The sequence below is a fragment of the Metopolophium dirhodum genome, chromosome 1 (genome assembly GCF_019925205.1).
Source record: "Metopolophium dirhodum isolate CAU chromosome 1, ASM1992520v1, whole genome shotgun sequence".
Classification (NCBI taxonomy): domain Eukaryota; kingdom Metazoa; phylum Arthropoda; class Insecta; order Hemiptera; family Aphididae; genus Metopolophium; species Metopolophium dirhodum.
The window spans coordinates 85,747,984-85,767,347 of record NC_083560.1 but is presented as its reverse complement, the minus strand read 5'-3'; the positions used below and the strand labels follow the sequence as shown (position 1 = coordinate 85,767,347).

Below are 19,364 nucleotides of genomic sequence, written 5' to 3'. Positions count from 1 at the left end.
CTGTTCTAATGTATACCACTGTATTTTTATGACGACACATAATATATTTGATCACATATTATTCGTATGCTTTATTTCTAATGTAGCAATAGCTTTAAAAAATTAGATAACTGTTCTATTGTAACAAACTATACAACAATGTATATCATTAGAGTTACACTACGAGTGAACATCGAGTGTCTTACAAATTATAATGTTTCATCAATCTTGCGTTTTAGAATTATTGAAAAGTTAACAAACAATTTTTGTTATAACATATTGTATTATTATGTATATATATATATAATAATATATTAATATATAATAATATATATATATTAATTCGAAAACATTCTTACATTACATACACTTAATTTATGATATATTTTTATGTACACGTATATATTATAATATTGTTTTAAATTGTTATTTTCTGAAGGATACTTGCCTTGAGGTGTTTCAAAGTGGTTCTTAATACTTGTTTTGAGCTATATCATTAAGAAAATATGATTATTTTAACACTTGCAAGTTACAACTTGTTTTTCAATAACCCTAAACTGTAGAAACGCAATATTCTCATTCATAATATTACGCTACTTAAAAGGTTGTAAATGATTTATGCCATGATGAATAATAGTTATTTTTAAAATATAACCTGTTAAGTATTGTTTGCACTTAAAACACTCTACATTTAGTACCTAAAATATGTTTTTGCTAGGTATTGTAATGATGGTTGATTGTTTCATATTATTTAAATAATTATAGAAATTGCTTATAATTACAACATCCAATGTAAATTACAAACCTCGAGTTTGTGGAAAAGGAAACGATTTTAGTTATGGTTGTTAGTTAATGGCATTATGGATACATGGCGTGAACCAAAAAAATTCAATTAAAATCTTTTATTACCACAGTTTTTTTTTTTTTTTGTAAGAAAATATTTAATTTAAATTTATTGACAGGTTAATTACCTATTCATCTACTTTATTTTTATTAACTTGTTTAAATTAGAAAAATAAACTGGTAAAATATATTAATTTAATAGCGATTTAATTATTAATTAACTTTTCTGCAAAACGTGATCTTTAGAGAATTTTTTGTTATAGATAAATTTGAAATTTAGACTTAAGGTTAGGTATGCTTGGTTTGCAAACAATATTATGGGGTCTAGAAGTCTAGTATAATAATTGCACTCTATTAATAACCATACTATTAAATATTTTATATTACCACATTTGAAACAAAAAACACTGTAAACGGTTAAAAATTATTTTCGCTTAGGTAGGTATATTGTTGAAATTATTTTTTACAAATTTAAAACCAAAAAATTTTTAAAACATTGAACAATTTAAGTCTTCAAAATATTATGGTTTGATTAAGCTTCGAATTATTTTTCCAAACTATTCCTGCATCCTTTGATCAATATTCAGATGCAGCATAGGTATATGTGTTCTATCTCTTATATGTCAAATGCATGGTAAAGTATTTTTGCGTCTATTTTTGTAATCGAATGCTTTCTTATAGAGATCACGTCATCATAATCATTAAGTAACATAGCTTATCTTAAACTGTTGGATACAGTTTGGCAACAATTAATTAACCAATATTGAATAAACAATTTTTACATACCCTGAAAACATGGTCTTAATTGTTGTATGAAACAAACATTTTTAAATTTAATCCATACAATTTATATGAATCTACCTAAGATTATCTATAGTATATTACACGTTGAATTCTTTAAAACTCGTATTAAGTTTTTAACGTGTTTGTGCCTTCTATCCAAATTACCCTTTTTACCAAGAATGGAAATATATAAGTCAACATTTCAAATTACTCGGCCAGGGTTTCTGCTCATAATTTTGTTCAGCTATAATAAGTTGGTAGTAATATATTACATTAGGGTTACGTTTTTAGTTAATTATTTTATTTTAATTGTGTTTAATAGCTTTAGATATTTATGTCTAAATGTTATCCCAAAATATGCAGATTTTTCAAATTATAAATGACGTATATAAATGCAGGTTTTTGATATAATTCCTAGCAATAAATAAATTCAATCTTTTAAAAAGTGTTACTTCATTATAATTGTCATTCTAACCGATTTCCTGGAACAATGAAATAATATTTAGGCAATGTTCTGATTTTGCGTTTACAATAGTTGGACCATAATATTATTTATTGATTAATATCGTTAGTGCCACAAAATTTTGTTTCTAAGTTTATTATTGTGCGCCCATTATTATGGTTGCTGGCATTAAAACAATTAGTTTATTTGTTTATTTTAAGCTATATTATTATATATTGTTCATGGTTTAAAATAATTGTGAATTTTTAAAATTTAATTTGATATTAATAAATAATATTATGTTATTTGTAATTATTATATAATATGCGTACCTAACAGGTGATAGTGTAATAAAAATTTATACATTTTTTTTATTGACAGCTTCCGTCCTTCCACCCATCCCTCCATCGCTCGTTAACCAGGTTACAATCAAATAATGGCTTTCCAAGTTTTTGATTAACGTGGTTATGTACACGGCATAGCCAATTCGATAGGGATTGTTGAGAATCTGTTTCAGGTGGTTGACTGGTTAAACTGTTGAAAAAAAAGATTTATAATTGCACATTGAATGTATTTTAAACATGCACATCAAACTATACTCAGTCTTGTACAATATACTTTTTAAAATAATTTAAGTACAGATACAAATAATCAGTTTGATAAGTATTTAAATACGTGGTAATAAATTAATTATCGAATATTTATACATACTTTAAAATTTGTTTTTCATTATAAATATGCATCCATTTTCATGTTTTACAATTATTTTGTACAGAATTTTACTCTATTTGGTTTAACTTTAAATTAGTCATTTATTCTATGTAAAGGTATTTAAATTTTCGGTTGGGTATGATGCAAAATAATTCATTAAATAAGACTGTTATATTATATTCTTAAAATTTATATTTTTTTATGTAATTAAAATGTAAAAAGAAAATATATGCACTAAAAATAAAGAATATTTGATTTTAAATACAGATAGAAAGTATACTTTGTCCAAGTACTTTTTTTAAATGTATAAATGTATTTAAAATACGAATCGAGTAAGTATGTATTTATTTGATTATTTGAATACTTTTACTCGAATGCCTTACAACACTTACTGTACTCGTACTTGAAATAAAGTATAAATGTATCCAACCAAATACTCAATTACTTACAGCAAGGTGAAATCTCGTGCACATGTTTCACAAGGATATAAACGGCCAATTAATCTAAAAAAATTATCCATATCTTTCCGTTGTTGGTGAGAAGGGTCATCCGGATAGTACGCTACCATCGAGTGAAGAAGACTCCAGGTATGATATCCTATAGGTTTAGAATAAATTAAGTATAGGTTATAAGTCTACGAGATTTGTATTTCACGACGCTGCAATCCAGGTTTATTTTGCATAAAAACTAATAAAAAATTAAATTAGTTGAATTAAAATGCGTGAAGCGTAAATTGAAAAATAAAGTTTTACTTTATTTTTATTTCATATGTATAAAGAAGAGACAAGTGTATTATATAATTTAATATATGTTATATTTTAACACTCATTTATAGCAAATTGAGTGTAAACATTTTTAACTAAAGTTAGAAATATTATTTCACAAAGACCAAAAGTAAGTTGACGATAATGTTATTATTATAATATATTATCTTATAGCTAAATGATAATATTTAAGACATATTTAATTAAAAACAATATTTTCAAGAATGATCACCTATTAGAACCTTACAATTTTTATGACATTTTTTTTTTATCGTTATAATGGCTGAGCACTTATAGATTTTTATATTTTTCTAATAACGTCACAAAACAATTTGAGTGATCTATAAATGTTTCTTATAATACTTGGAAGCTATATTTTAAATTGTATTGAGCATATTTTACTTTACCTACTATATAATATAAGTATATAATATTTGAGCAGATTAGAAAAATGGAGAACATGTTTTGCAACTCTTCGATATAGCAAAGTTAGCATCAAATGAGTTGGGGACAAATATAGAAAATTGCCATTATAAAAAAAAATAATTTCACTTTTGCGAAATTATTTGTCTATTCTATTTATTCATTTATTATAGACATTTATCTAACTTTGTATAAATAACATTTTTATATATCAATATTTTATAGTATATAAATAGGTAGGTATTGTTATTAGTGTCATGTTATTATTTCTTATTTTTTTTAAGTGCATACCTAATAGAGATATTTTAAGTACTAGAAGTTGGTAACCGTTTATTCTAGTTATAATATAATATTATGAAGGAACATTTAAAAAAAGGTACCTAACTAATGTTTAAGTTTTACTTAGTTCCCTCAAAAGAAAGTGATAGCGGTTATATTGTGTTAAGCATTAGTGATCTATCCTTATGTATGGAATAATTTATTTATACAACTTAAATTGTACATAATGTGATAATTCGACTTACCTAATTGTGCTTTATCCAATGGACAGTCTTCCATATAATTGTTGTAAATTTTTTAAATTTTGAATTGTTTAAAATCGTAAACACGTGTATCACTATAGGCAACAAACAGAACTCGTGCATCAAATCTACTTTTTGAGTAATCTTACGTGATAATGGTACCTAATAAAGATTTCATGAAAAACGATTTCATTATAACTTTTCTTTAGAATAAAAAGGCAACCGTTAAACCATATTTTAATACCTAATAATAATTATTTGATGAAATACCTTGGAAATATGGGCTACCTATAATTTATAGTTTTGTCTATAACTGAAAAGCGAAGTAAATAAACAATATAAATGTTTTTTTTTTTGTGAAACTGTTTTGTTTTGTTTCTAATGCAATTATATTTATTCTTTGAAAATTAATATGATTTAATGAACTTCTGACTTCAATGTCAGTTTTACTTCATGTTACTTAAATTCTTAGTACATTTTGTGTTATTGTTTTACGAAAATACTATTTTATTGATAATTTTGTAATGATTAATATGAATTTAATAGTCTTTATTAGTCTATAAACATGAATATAATATGAAACATTTTAGTGTTTACACTAATTCAATCCAAATTACTTAGTGAACTGGAAATTGAAAAATATATTTATTTTATTCTTATTAATAAAATAATAACATGTCTAGTAGTTTTCTTGATTGCATGTACTAAATAGAGTAGTACGTACTCTTAAGAATTTGTTTTAAAATATGTAAATAAAAAATAAGGTTTTAAATTGATTGTATATCAATTAATTGATTCTAACTTTTGTATATTTTTATTACGATCGTACATTTTGTATTAACTAAAAACTAACTTATATGAATTGCAATTTTTCTTGAAATTTAAATTATGTACCTACTTATAGATTTCATAAAAACTATAATATGTTAGATTCTGAGCGAAGCGAACAAATGTATTTGTGATAATTTTTATGCAAAACCAATTTTTTTTAAAATTCAATTTTAATTATCGGCAACTCAAAAAACTAATAATCATAGACTTTTGAAATTTTTACCAAATATTTATATTATAATGTTCAATGAATAGTAATATATTTCAAAATATTTAGACTAGGTATAGTCTTGAGAATTTTGTAAATGTCATTGAAATCATTCTCGATAAATACTTTTTTACCTAGTAAAAGAGTTTGAAAATGTAAAACAAGGTTCCTTATAAGTTTTATTAATGTTAGTTCAAAAATATTAGAAATATATATGCATTCAAAGTTCAAATGTTTACAAAATTCATCAAAATGTCGAAATTTTTCAAACTATTTTCTAGTTAGAAATATTCATAAATGTTTTTCTTTTCATAGCTAACATTAGACATTTTGACTAAAGACAAATATTCCTACCGTAACAAAAAAAAAACTACCGGAAAGTAACATTACATTTTTAAAAATTTATAATTTATTTTTCAGTTGGAAATTAATAAAAGTTTTTATTTTCATAGTTAAGATTATAAATGTTAATAAAAGATTTCCCTTACGTTTTTCTATTTATAAAAACTTTACTTTACTTTAAAAAAAAATTTTAAATTTTGTAAATTATTTTTCAGTTAGAAATTCATAAAAGTTTTCTTTTGTATGCAACATAAGAAATTTTAATAGAAGGTTTCTAACAAGTTTTACACAACGTCTTCATTCAGAATAGTTTTTCGTATACAATGATACCCATTTGTCCACCGTTTTATTTATTTTGTTTATTATTATTAAAAAAGAGACAATTAACGATTTAATAAAAAAATTAATTTATTGGAATATCATTGTGTATTATAGTAAAATAAACAAACAATTGTTAAGTTTATAGCTATCGTTTATATTACTTATAATACATACATCAAAAGCTTGGACAAAAAAAAAAGAGAGAAGAACATGGTTAGGAACACTTTAATTTGAATTATTTTATGATAATATAGTCATCATATTGAGAACATATTTTATTGTTTAAAAAAAAAAGTAGAATACGGACAAACAAACGAACCGTCAACATTGCCAAAATAGAGGGCCATTTCCAAAGAAATACAATTATTACAACTTGTACGTGGTGTAAACAGTTAAGTAGGATGTTAATGGGAGAATATAGCTTCTGAATAATAAATAATATATCTTAAATTGTTCAAACTAATAATTCAAAAGAAGTTAAGGAGATGTCAAAACCGAATGTTTTGTTTCCGTTTTACAAACGTACAGCATAACAAATTTACATTTAGTCGAATAAATGTAGTGATGTTACCTTCACAGTTTTTAAAGTAAATTAATCGAAAGTTAAAGACAACTAAGGCAAGTATACTATGTAAGGAACTACATACATTTTTAGTTTTAGTGTGAGTTATATTAGGTAAAATATTACAATTTATTGTACTACGTTCATAACTAGCATTTTATTTTAAGTAGATATCAAAAAAAATTAAAAGCCTATGATTTGTCCTGGATAATATATTCTTATCTTTAAATTAAATAGTTAAATAGTCAATTCACCGTAATATTCAATATGATAATAAAAAATTGGTTCTGTTCAATACAGCTTTGTTATGTTATACGCTTGTAAGACGGAAAGAACACAATAAAAGAGTTCAGGGTCTCCTTAATACTGTTCAAAGTAATTCAATTGTAAATAGGTACACCGAAGACCAAAGGTGTCAGAGCTGAGATATTTTTAATACAAAAAATAGTTACATGAAAAACTCTCAAGCCCGTGAAATTGTCAATCATATATTATAATATATTTGATATATTACTATTTTTTTTTATTCGGAAACTCAAGACCTTATGTAGATAGTATTGGTTTCTAATTATAAAACTATATTTTAAGAAGTTAATAAACGTCTATCAAACATCACAATTGATTGAGTAATTTGGAATGCATTTTTGTTTAAATGTACATTTCCAATGTTCAGAGTTAATAAAGAGTTAGAGTCTAACCGGAATAAAGTTGTCCTATCCACATGAAAAAAATTAATACGTAATCAAATTTCGACTATTCTATTAGACATGATAATTTTTCGTGTAAATTCGTTTTTGATCGTTGACATTTTTTGATTTGATTTTTTCGTACTGTCTATAATTGTATGGCTTTCTTATCACGTAACTAGAAATCGCCTACATTTTTACCCCTTATTAAAATATAGCCTACTGCGATATGTCTGACACCCTTAAGCCCTACGTACCAATATGCTTATATTATGTATTATAGTTTTGTATTGTTATAGTACTAGCTTGAAGTAGTGTAAGGTTTTTGTCGAGTTTGAATGTGACAAAGTGACAACTCGGTTACGAACGAAAATGGTATGGTTGACAGTGATAAAATTATAAAAACGTGGTAATGTATGGTCGCTATGACTGGACCGGAGCTGTCGTTGCTGGTGCAGCTTCGGCAGTGGTCGCTTGGGCGCCTTCGTTAGTTGGTGGTGCTGCGGCGGCGGCAGTCGTGTCAGTTGATTTGCCATCCTGGCCAGTGGTAGGCGCTATCAGGAACTTTTCGGACTCAGGATGGTAGTTGTCCAGTCCTTTGTCCAATGAATCAAATAGCTTATCACGATTCTCGATTATGAGTTCCGAGTTTAGGCGGTTCGTGGTGGCCAGGCTGGTGGCCAGTGTGGCCGCTCCACCAGTCACGTCGCGCACCAGTACGATGCTGCCAGTAGCGTTGTTCACTAAATTTACGCCAGTGGCCAGCGTGTCCCCAGTGGTCGCGGTTATCGAGAGTAAGCCATTAAACGCGCCGAACAAGGCGCCCATCACGCTTAATGCGGCCTGTCCAAAACCCTTCAAAAACATACCGGCACCTCTGCCAATGGTCGATATCGACTTGTACAGCTCCACTTTGCACTTGGAGAACGTCGATGCTTTTCCATCGTCGGCCGGAGGTGGTTGATCGGTGGTGGCGGTGGCTGGATCGGTGGCTGGATCGGTGTCTGGATCGGTGGTTGCGGTGGTTGGATCGGTTTTTGCGGTGGTCGAGTCGGCGGTTGCGGCCACATCAGAGATCGGCAACGCAGCATCGTCAGACGAACAGCGACCGACCTGCAATGTAAAAATAAAAATATTATACCGTTCGAAAAATTTGTCAAGCTCCATTCCGAGGTATACGCGCGAGAGTATGACACTATAGAGATCGGTTCTCGAGCTGTAAGTACTAAGTACGAACTGCCGACTCCTCATACTTTAAGAAATTAAAACTGATCGAATTATGACCAAACTTTAGTTTGAACTCTTATTCAAATATATTACTATCGAACAGTTTAAATTGGTTGACACTTATACTCCACAGGTTATTATTTATTATTTTTACGGTGTATTATGTAAATCGTTTTTATTTTTATTTTTAATAATAATATGCAACTACAGTTATAGAATCTAGTACTTTGATACTTTTATAAACTTAAATGTGAAACTAAACTTTTAAAAGTTCAAAAAACGTTCGATAAATAGTAAATCTCAAGTACAGTGGAAGAAACCAATTAATCTCTGGTTCCTGAAAATTTAAGTTTGAAACATTCAAGTTTTATTTATATGAATTTAAGAAATTAATAAAACTGCTGATGAGATCACTACGAAGAATTACTTCGAAAATTGTTTTATCTCAGTACTATACTTAGTACTTTTATGTTTCTAGGTGCCAGTATATTTAAATCTACGCTATCTTTATATCCATACTAGCTTAGTCCATACATTAATTACCTTTCAGAGTTCAGATATAATATAATGTCTAAAAGTAGAGCAATGATGTTATATTATAATATTATTTCGTACTCAGAACTAACTAATAATTTGAATTTTTAATATTGATGTTCGTATAAATTGTACATTCAGTAAATTATTACAAAATAAATTATTTTCATAAATTATGAGTTATACATTTATTTACAAAATTAAGAATCTAACATCACGGTAATTTTATTGTACAATCGGTTTGAAAAACTCCATGAAACGCACTAATAGGCAACACAAATAACAGTAGATATTTATATTATAACTTATCACTTGTTCATTTCAGTACTTAGTTAAGAATAGTCAAATCAATTAACTTACATAGTTACATGTTTAGAAGTTACATAAAGTAAATTAATTATAATTATTGGTAATGTTTATTTCTACAATTAGTTATTTATTGTATTAGGCATTTAGGATTCCATTAAATTATGTCATACATATCTTATCTTTTGCCCTTTTTTATAGCTGGTTTTTTAGCTAACCATTTTTGATTCATCTGGTTAATCAAAGACATAGAATATAAACGTTCAAGTTTAACTTGTTAGATAATACTCAAATCTATGGATAGTTCTTATACTAATGCATTTCGTATTTGTACCACATTATTTTTATTCAGGGCTTGATATCAAATTTAAATCGAGAGGTAGAAATCAAAATAATTAAATTCGTAAAAATATAAAAATGTAATATTTTATAATATCGAAAAAAATCGGGTAAGTTAAAGTCACCCTGCTGTACAGTAGGTTACAAGTGGTGACTGTAATGGATGGTGATAAATTTGAATTCAATGATATAATATCATTGAATACGAAAAAAGATTCTGAGCGGAGACGGTTTGTCAGCCTAGGATAATATTTTATATATTTATATTGTTATTATTAATACGGTGGTCGGTTAAGTTAAATTATTATTATTTGTTTGTTATTATATTTGTATATAATACCTAATATATTATATATTAATACACTTTAGAAGTTTCAATTACCCACGAATAATATTTTTAAAATATCACGCAAAACTTAAACTGTTCTTCTTCGTTCAAATAGGCAATTTTAACATAATATTCAAAAAACAACTAAATTGATATTGTGCAATAATATACAAATCGTAAAACTACATTTGTATAATGTGCGGCAAGGGCGGGAATTTTGCTATTCAGTTGCGGCCGCATTTCGCCCAAGACTGAAATTGCCTTCCCGCATGAGCTACACATACTATTTTTTTTCACACCTCTGCGTTCATCAAACACGGCAAAGGTTATGCAAAAATCTATTTAACAACCTGACTATTCTACGAAAACAATTTCATGAAAGAAAAATGTTTACTTGTCATGCCAAAGAGGTTATAATATGAAAATAAGATTTAACCGAAAGTTTATATTTTGTAAGGACCGTGGTAAAGATTTCAGTGTCTGGTTGTGCAAGGGGATACACCCAGCACTTTTGGCTACTTCCATTTTACCATCTAGCACTTTTGGGGATTGTCACTTTACCACCACGAACTATAGTGATTCCCACTTTACCGCCCGCTGCATTGAAAAAGGCCGCTTTCCATCGCTTCAACCGTCATCAAAAACAAAACTTCCGGTGCAGGCGTGACAAAAAATCAATATACATATTTTTAAACAATTAAATCAGAAATAACTATAATATCAATAATCAAAATTGAAATTAAAATTTAATTTCGATTTAAATCCTTGGTTTTTATAATGCAATAATCTCTTTCTCTTATATAGGTATTATTATTATTATTATACTTCTAAGTTCTGATACTTCTGCTTCAGTGACTTATACCATCGCTTGTGAAAGGTTTACGCTTTTAAAATAATGACTATTGTTATTGTCACGTGTTAGCTGCATTCTATTTTAATCCGAACCTAAGATAACCGTTGAATAAGAGAAGGGTAGTAAATCTAAATGTAATTGTGTGCCTAATCTAATTAGCGATATTATTTAAAAACATGTTTAGCTAAAATCTCGTTCATAAGCATTTTTAATACCTTTGTCAATTATAGTAAAGTAGACATATTGTATATTATAATATTGCACTATGAGTATGGTACTAAAGCCATCTTAATACAGTAAACTTAAACGAGCAACTTATGAGACTATGTTTTAACTAGGTGTCTAAAATAAAATTATTGTCATGAACAAATATGTTTGTTTCACAATACAAATTACGACTTTTACCTTGGTAAGACGTAAACATGTTGTTGTAGGACTTTAAAAATGTTCAGTAGTTAACTGACAAATGTATATCCGGGATCGAATAATGTCAGTCACAAAAGCATCTCTGGTTCAAAAATTTGCAATTTCCAAATACGAACGACAACAATTGTTAACAAGGGCATTGGTGAAATGTAGACCAGTATAGGGCACAGCAACACCATATAAAAGGAGGCCCGTAGTACAGCATAGGCAGATGTATCATGGCCATTGAAGTCCATGCACCTCGTCACTATTGTAGGTACTATTCAATTTTAACTTGTGTTTTATTCAATAAAATATAACTGTCTTATTTCAACTGATGTAAATTGTCTTAAATTAATTGATTCACTATAATATACAACTCAATAACTAGATCGCAGGCAGAGCCACACGCAACATGATATACAGAACACACAACTGTTTTACAGAATATGAATATAGTGTTTATTTTTTATTTAGCTAGGTATACAAAATACAGCTCTTTAGAAATAAAATGTCATACAAATAGCTGATTTATTTTTTAGTTACTAAAATAAATAAATTATTACAAATATAATAAGTTATACAAACAAATTTTAAAATACCTTGTATCAGGCGGTAGAAACTAGAAATATAGTTGATAGGAATATAACATGTAATTTATATATACTTTGTGATTAGTAATGTATACATTCTTATTATTCTAATATAGGTACAATAAAAACAATATACACAATTACCTCGGTACCTCATCCATTATAATATATTATTATCTTATTTTCTTTTTCTGTAAAATATAATACAAATTATGACGTACCTACTAAAATACCTACCTTAAAGTAGATCTCAAACTTTTTTGTTCGCACAGCCCACAAGTTGCTAAAAAGAAATCTAAGGACCTCCAAAAGTTAGGAATATCAATTAAAACAAAAAATTATAATAAATAATAATAAATCATAATGATCATTTTAATGCAACTAGGTAATAATATTAAATTTGGATGTGCTGCTGTCTTAGATTATGATATTGCTCAAGATAGTTAAAAAAATCACCGTATAGAATATTGTATGTATTAAATATTATTTGATCATAAAATTATAACTATATACATTTTGTTATTTCACTAGACTAGTTAAAAATTTGTAGGTATCAAATATGTGCATTCTAACTTACAGTCAGTAGCGTAGACATAGTTTCAGAAAGGGGGGGGGATCAATAAAGAAAATGACATAGCTAAATGGGAAGGGAAAATTGAAAAATCCCCTACCCTCTTAAAACGTTTTACAAAGGTAATAAAAAGCCAATGAGGGGGGGGGAGATCTGACCTCTACGTCCCTCTTGTCTACGCCACTGCTTACAGTTTTATATATTAATATTATATATATCATTCGAAAAAATTGGTCTTAGCGTCAATTGATCCGATAATGACCACCATTGTTTATAGATTTAATATTTATACACATTTAATATAAACATAATACAAGTTGAGTTATTATTTTTCACCAAGATAGAATTTGTGTAATTAAATCTATAATTTTTGTAAACAATATATGGGTGAATTTTCAAAGTGCAGATATGAAACGGAAGGACACCATTCTATAATATTTTAGTATAGGTCTATATAGACTAAGACTTACAGACTAAGGTCAATTTTTTCGTGATTGGCCATTTTATTTTTTATCTATCTACCCTGTTTACATGGTAACCTGATAACATATTAGGTAGACACCCAACAATTATCCCTGCTCTTAGAACTTAAAGACGATTACCTTATGTGTACTTAATCGACTATATTTTCCTGTTTATTATATCTACTAAAAATAACAATAACAATTTATAATAATATATTCATTTTCATGTTTGGTACTCGATTTTAATTAAAATATTTACAGAGAGCGTGGATAACGTTATCACCAATTATAGCTGACTGGCTTGGTTACAACAAAATAAAAGTGATGATTATTGTAAAAATGTAAAATATGTAAACGTAAATTTTATTTGGTTTAGAATGGTGTCGTGGGGGGGGGGGGGAAGTGGCGGATCCAGGGCTTAATATTGGGGTGGCATGGAGAGGCGGCCAAAAGTACAAAAAATACATAAATTACCGGGACCGAGTACCCAAAATTAATTTTGCAGGTATCAATGATAACATTACCTAAGGGTATAAAAATCCTTATCTACAAGTTGTGTGGAATGCTTTGCGTGGTACACAATTTTGGTAAGGTAATGTGCAAGAACGTAACACTCCTTTCATAGTTTCTCGGGAAACAATTCCAAAATACAATTTTTGTTAGTCGTTGTGATTAGTCGAATAAAGGTATTTATAATAAAACATATTAAGAACCACTACATGTAGGTATAAACAATTTAAATAAAACTGAGTTAAAAGTATGTACCTGTTTTGTAATTAGTGACCCGAAGTATCGTGCGATGAAATGTAATGATATGACGGTGATATGTGAATTATGTACGTGCTGAGAAACACAATTTTCCGATAATAATCAGAAGTGATTAGAGTAGCCCTAGAATTTTGTTTTCCAAGTCAAGCACTGAAGTTGAGTATAGGTGTGTCGTGCACGATAAAGACATCTGACGTGTATAACATATTATTGTAACGCATGCGCGTAGGCCTTTCGATGTTGTTGAATAATACGTGTTAGGTTGGGCACTGTGCTACCCGATTGGAAAAAACGAGACCGGGCCTTGCTGGTCAGTCGCCGTGGTCGCTTGTGCCGGAGCGCCTGTCTCGCCCGCGGCCGGCCGCAGACGGGCGCCGCTCTCGTTCAGCTTGGCGTTGAGCGCGGCGAGCGCCTGACCCCGGACCACCGAGTCGTGGGCCACGTTGCTGGCCACCGCGTTCACCGCTACGCCGACCACCTCGTGGACGCCGGACGCGCCGAACCCGATCACCGGGACGTGGGCCAACCGTTCGGCCACCGAGCCGCACGCCGCGCCGCCGGCCTTGAGCAGCTGGACAGTGGCGTTCAGGGCCGCGTCCCACACGTAGTTGACAGACTCGCCCGCCGACAGCAGCATCTTGCCAAAGCTCCATAGCACTTTGTCTGACACTCGGGCCGTGTCCCGTACCAGTGCTGCGGCCGCCCGCTGCGCGGCCTCCAGCAGCCGGAACGGTGGCGTCGACGAGGTTCCCGGCGGAGGTGGGCCTGGTTCCGTCTCGGGGAATCCCCATTTTTCCAGTGGCGTAGCGCTGCCGACCTTGATAAAACAGACATATAAAACAAAACCACAGAACAACACGGAACACGCACGGCATCGCGACACTGTTATAATAAGGGCACAACTGCAGCTGGTCATCCAAGTCGCGGGCCACGTGGCGCGTAAATGCATAATAATAATATAATATGTCGGAAAATGTTTCAAGATCAACACATTATTAACCTCGCATGAAAATTGCAAGTCCAAACATACCACAGGACACGAGTTTAATTAAATGCAACTTAAAACAAAACAACAATACAAAATCGTCAAATGATAATATATACAAATGCAGTGTTAATTACCGAAATATAATAAAATTCACAAAAAAAGTATGACTATTACGGTTTTGAGATCTTTTACATTTCTACAACAAGTCTAATTATTCCAATAATTTTTTCAATATATTATATTTTTAGTTGCTAAAAAAACCGTTTTAAAATTGTATTAAATATTTTTTTTTTATTATTTGTGAAATAATAGATTCGATTTAACCAAAAATTTAAAAACCATAACGAATGATTAAGTTAGACGTTAGTTAATATTAACCAACTACTATAGTCCAACTAAGTCAAAATAAGTAGATAGCTAAAATATCAATTATATTTTCAAATTGTTTGTAAGTTTTAAGTAGGTAAGTATTGTGGCTTTTTGTCAGTGAAATAAAAAAAGACATCAAATTTTAAAAATAATCGAAATTTGTTACAAATTATAACACATTATAGTATTATATCAATAATGCAAGTTTGAAATAAAGTTCAAGGAAGTTAAATGTTGAAAAAAAAAACTTTAATATATATTAATTAATTTCTACCTCAATATATATTTTTTTTAAACACGACAAATTATAATTTTACTAAATATCTAACAAGGTAACAAAATTCATTCAAATTGATAATATATTTTATAGATGGATTGAAATATAATAAAAATTTATCATAAAAAATGTATTATTTCTCAAAAGTCAAGACGATAATAAGTACTTAAAATTAACTAAACTATAAACATTTTTAAATATATTCTACTCTTATAGGTGATAGCTCTATAGTGTTTGAAATATTAAAATATATTTTCAAACTATTTATGTTTTAATCAGAAATTTAACTATCCAGTTTGTAATGGCTTCTATAAAATTAAATATATAGAGATACCCGGTTACTTCACTGAACCTTTTATTATTTATTATAATATCGTTTCGATAAAATCTGCTATGTTTTACGTTTTTAGTACCTACCTGTAACTGTAATGCATTTTTTTGAATAAAACAAGTGGGATGGAAAATTTAAATGAAAAAATGTGAAGGGATGACCTCCTCCCGTGTCCAGCCCACATCGATCACTTGCAGTTAGTTATCATTATGATAGTAATATAAAATATAAATATGAATAATATGTATAATGTATAAAGAAAATTAATGTACATATTATATATATAAAGTTAAACCATAGAAAAAGTTTTCAAATGTTTTGAAATTTTTTATATAACAATATTCGAATTGTCATTATGTTAAATTCCAAACGGTAGTACTAGTAAGAATATTTTTAAATATATTTCTGCACCCATTTAATGTTGTAAATCTTATCGTATTTTCCATAAATTTATAAAATATAGAACCGTAACAGAATTTATTGTATAATAAAATAATAAGGACATAAAAAACACAGTGCATGAACTCAAACTCTATCTGGTGGTGACAATATAATGTTGTTTCATCGTTAGCAGCCACGGATAGAGCGCTATAGTAATTACCGTTTCAACAAATTCGACAGTAGAGTCATTTGGTGCTTAGAGTTCGAACTAAATGTGCACTGATATTACATGAATGTCCTGTTATATTATTATTAAGTATATGTACTTATTATAATTGTATATTTTGATACAGATTGCAGTGGGGCTCCTTTAGTATCGGTAATCCTATTTCAATGTACAAAAAACAAAATCAAAAAATATTGAGATCGGTTGTCAGACTCACAATTTGAAGAATAAAAATAATATAAAGCAATTAGACGATTTAGAATTAGGTCTTAGACAATTAAGGGCGTATATCATTAGTAAAATAATATATTATTTTTGAGGGAAAGGTATGTAAAATCTTAATAAATAGGTACGTAAAAAATAGTAAATGATAAAAAATTGATAAAAAAAAAAAATTTAGTTGCCACGCGTATAGGGAGGGGATATTAAACCCAAGTCCCTGTTATCTATATAGTAGTAAAAGAAACAGTATGTTTAAACAGTGATTTCAAGATTACAAGATTCCAAGATAAATATTATCATAACATAACACACTAGTGATAATAAGCGTTAAGTTTTTAATTTTTTTTTTTAATAAAGAACCACATAAGTAGGGATAGCAGATACGAATATCGTACAATAAAATATTATGGTTTTATAGTTATCATTACATTCACTACATACCGAGGTTTATTTGGAACATTATATTTTACAATCCATTTATTTAAGACTTATTGACAAAAAAAATTTAGTTTTCTTTTAAATCGTATGTTACAACGACAATTATTATTTCAAAGTAAAGAAATACCTACATTGATGTTAAATATATACAGAATTTTCATTTCATTAATTTCAATTTATTATTTTTAACACCACTCGTATTGATGTAGGTACCTAACAATAAACATTTTATAAAATTATATAAATATTCGTGAAATGAAAAATATTCTTTGATTATTTATCGATTGGTAAAATAATATATTAAGTAATAAATACATTTTTAAATATCACGAATATTGAAAATATTTTATGCCAAGAAATTACAATGTAATGTTGAGAACATTATGATAATTTAAAAATGTACTGTTAAAACTTAAATATTTCTTTGTTATTAAAATTTAAATTTGGGTATCTATTTATACAACTTTATGTGGTAAGTCATGAAATGAAGTACATACACTTTACTATTATATTAATGTATTATAATAATTATATATAACTTTTTGTATAAGATTTTACGTCAATAGTGTTTTCCTGAAGGAAAAATGAATGTTTGCTGAAGCTGAAAACTAACAATAAGTTTGAAAGTTAATAAGTAGGGAATATAAGAAGTTATAACCATAACATTGGACTCGTAAAAGTGCGATACAATTAAGTTTTAAGATTAAAATAACGTTATTTGAGGGATATTATAAAATGTAATAATACATAGTTGGTATAATTGCATCATTAAAAAATGTAATTTTTATTTAAAAATGATGTTTTATCATACATTTTAAAATATCATAAAATACCGTATAAAAGTTAAGAAAATAAGAATTTTGACCCATTAGTATATTTCTATATCTTTATAGTTTTATACTATATTATAAGTAAAGTTTCAAGTATTATAATAAATATTATAGATATATGTAATACATACTCGTATGAAGTACGTCACCAACAAGACGATCATTAGAGATCGATTATAACCAACAGGATAATGCATCTGAGTTTGTGATTTTATTTGTATTTTAAGATTTTGGCCACGATAAAGTACAAACTGTCACTGAAGAAAATGCGTTTAAACTAATGGCAAGTTTAGCTATTACGCACACGGTGACAATAAATATTGGTTTGCTGTTGTCATTTTACTTGTCATAATACCACCAAACACATGTAAAATACTAAGGTACACATAATAATACACTGTATTAATGAACAATCACGATGTATGGCAAATACCATTTGTTCAATTGACGTGTCATAATTAATAATATGCAGCACTTTACATGTGTCCTTGTCACAATTCTGACATCACACCAAAGTATTGTTAGTAACTATTTTGTTTTTATGTATTTTGTACTTTTATAGTAATGCCAGTATCGGCATTTTATATAAAAATGTATTTGTTAAAACCACAAAATATAAATAAGGTTTAAGTAATTTATTTTTTATTTCAATTCTATACACCTTTTTTTGAAGATTTTATACGTACATATACCATCAATGAATTCCTACTAGATATGAATGTTGAAATGCCAAATCAAAAAAAAATATAAATATTTGAACATTTTTAACGCTATGCATTTGTGGTGGGTATTTTTCATCGATCGCGAGTATTAGACACCTCTAAATGTTTAATAAAATTCAAATTCGATCATTAATGACTGACTTTTAAAAGTTGTTTTTAGTTTCCTTATAATATTATTCAAGAAATTTAAAATTACATTTTTTTTTTCATTTAACTTCAGGTTTGCAAAATACTTATAGGTTTGGGAACTATATTTCCAATTCATATTGTCTATAATAATTAAATTTTTTATGATATGAGAAAAATACGATTATTAAGATAAAAAGCTGAACTCACTTCTGCTGCATAATCGATTTTGAGAGTACCTGGTGCCTATGCCCATTAAGTAATTGGGATTCTTCACTATGATGTGTGTGTTAATTGCAGGTAAATAAAAATCAGTTCTTAGCTAAAGATACATTTTATTTTATAATATTTTATACATTTTTATATATTTATACATCACAGTATATAATAATAATAATAAAACATGAACACACGTGAGAAGGGAGGCCTACCGCAGAGAAGGAACCATTTCATATTATTGTTAGAATAATTTTAAATGTGGTAGGTTGAACTTTTATCACCAAAAAATATCACGTTTAAGTCAGTACCGTAAATGGAGTGAATAATTGTGTTATATACTTGACTTGCAATTAGTCTAAATATTTTAAGAATTGTATTATTGTGTTAGTGTATAGACAATTATAGTACTTACAAGAAATGATGGAAAGTTT

General features: G+C 28.4%; 2 protein-coding genes across 3 annotated transcripts; both read right to left on the bottom strand.

Moving 5' to 3' along the window:
- Positions 1 to 2,418: 2,418 nt before the first annotated feature.
- Positions 2,419 to 4,691, bottom strand: LOC132937337 (FAD-linked sulfhydryl oxidase ALR-like). The gene is made up of 3 exons (XM_061004161.1): positions 4,470 to 4,691; positions 3,208 to 3,355; positions 2,419 to 2,581 (listed from the first exon to the last, which is right to left on the bottom strand). The coding sequence occupies exons 1-3, from the start codon at positions 4,501 to 4,503 to the stop codon at positions 2,419 to 2,421; spliced, it is 345 nt and encodes a 114-aa protein (XP_060860144.1). The 5' UTR covers positions 4,504 to 4,691.
- A 1,546-nt stretch (positions 4,692 to 6,237) lies between these two features.
- On the bottom strand, positions 6,238 to 18,236 carry LOC132935854 (uncharacterized). 2 transcript variants are annotated; one of them, XM_061002490.1, is made up of 2 exons: positions 17,998 to 18,236; positions 6,238 to 8,529 (listed from the first exon to the last, which is right to left on the bottom strand). In XM_061002490.1, exons 1-2 carry the CDS (start codon positions 18,061 to 18,063, stop codon positions 7,840 to 7,842), a joined length of 756 nt encoding a protein of 251 aa, XP_060858473.1. In that variant the 5' UTR covers positions 18,064 to 18,236; the 3' UTR covers positions 6,238 to 7,839. The 2 variants fall into 2 exon arrangements, with proteins under 2 accessions (XP_060858473.1, XP_060858474.1); XM_061002491.1 differs by lacking the exon at positions 6,238 to 8,529 and adding an exon at positions 11,865 to 14,621.
- Positions 18,237 to 19,364: the final 1,128 nt, after the last annotated feature.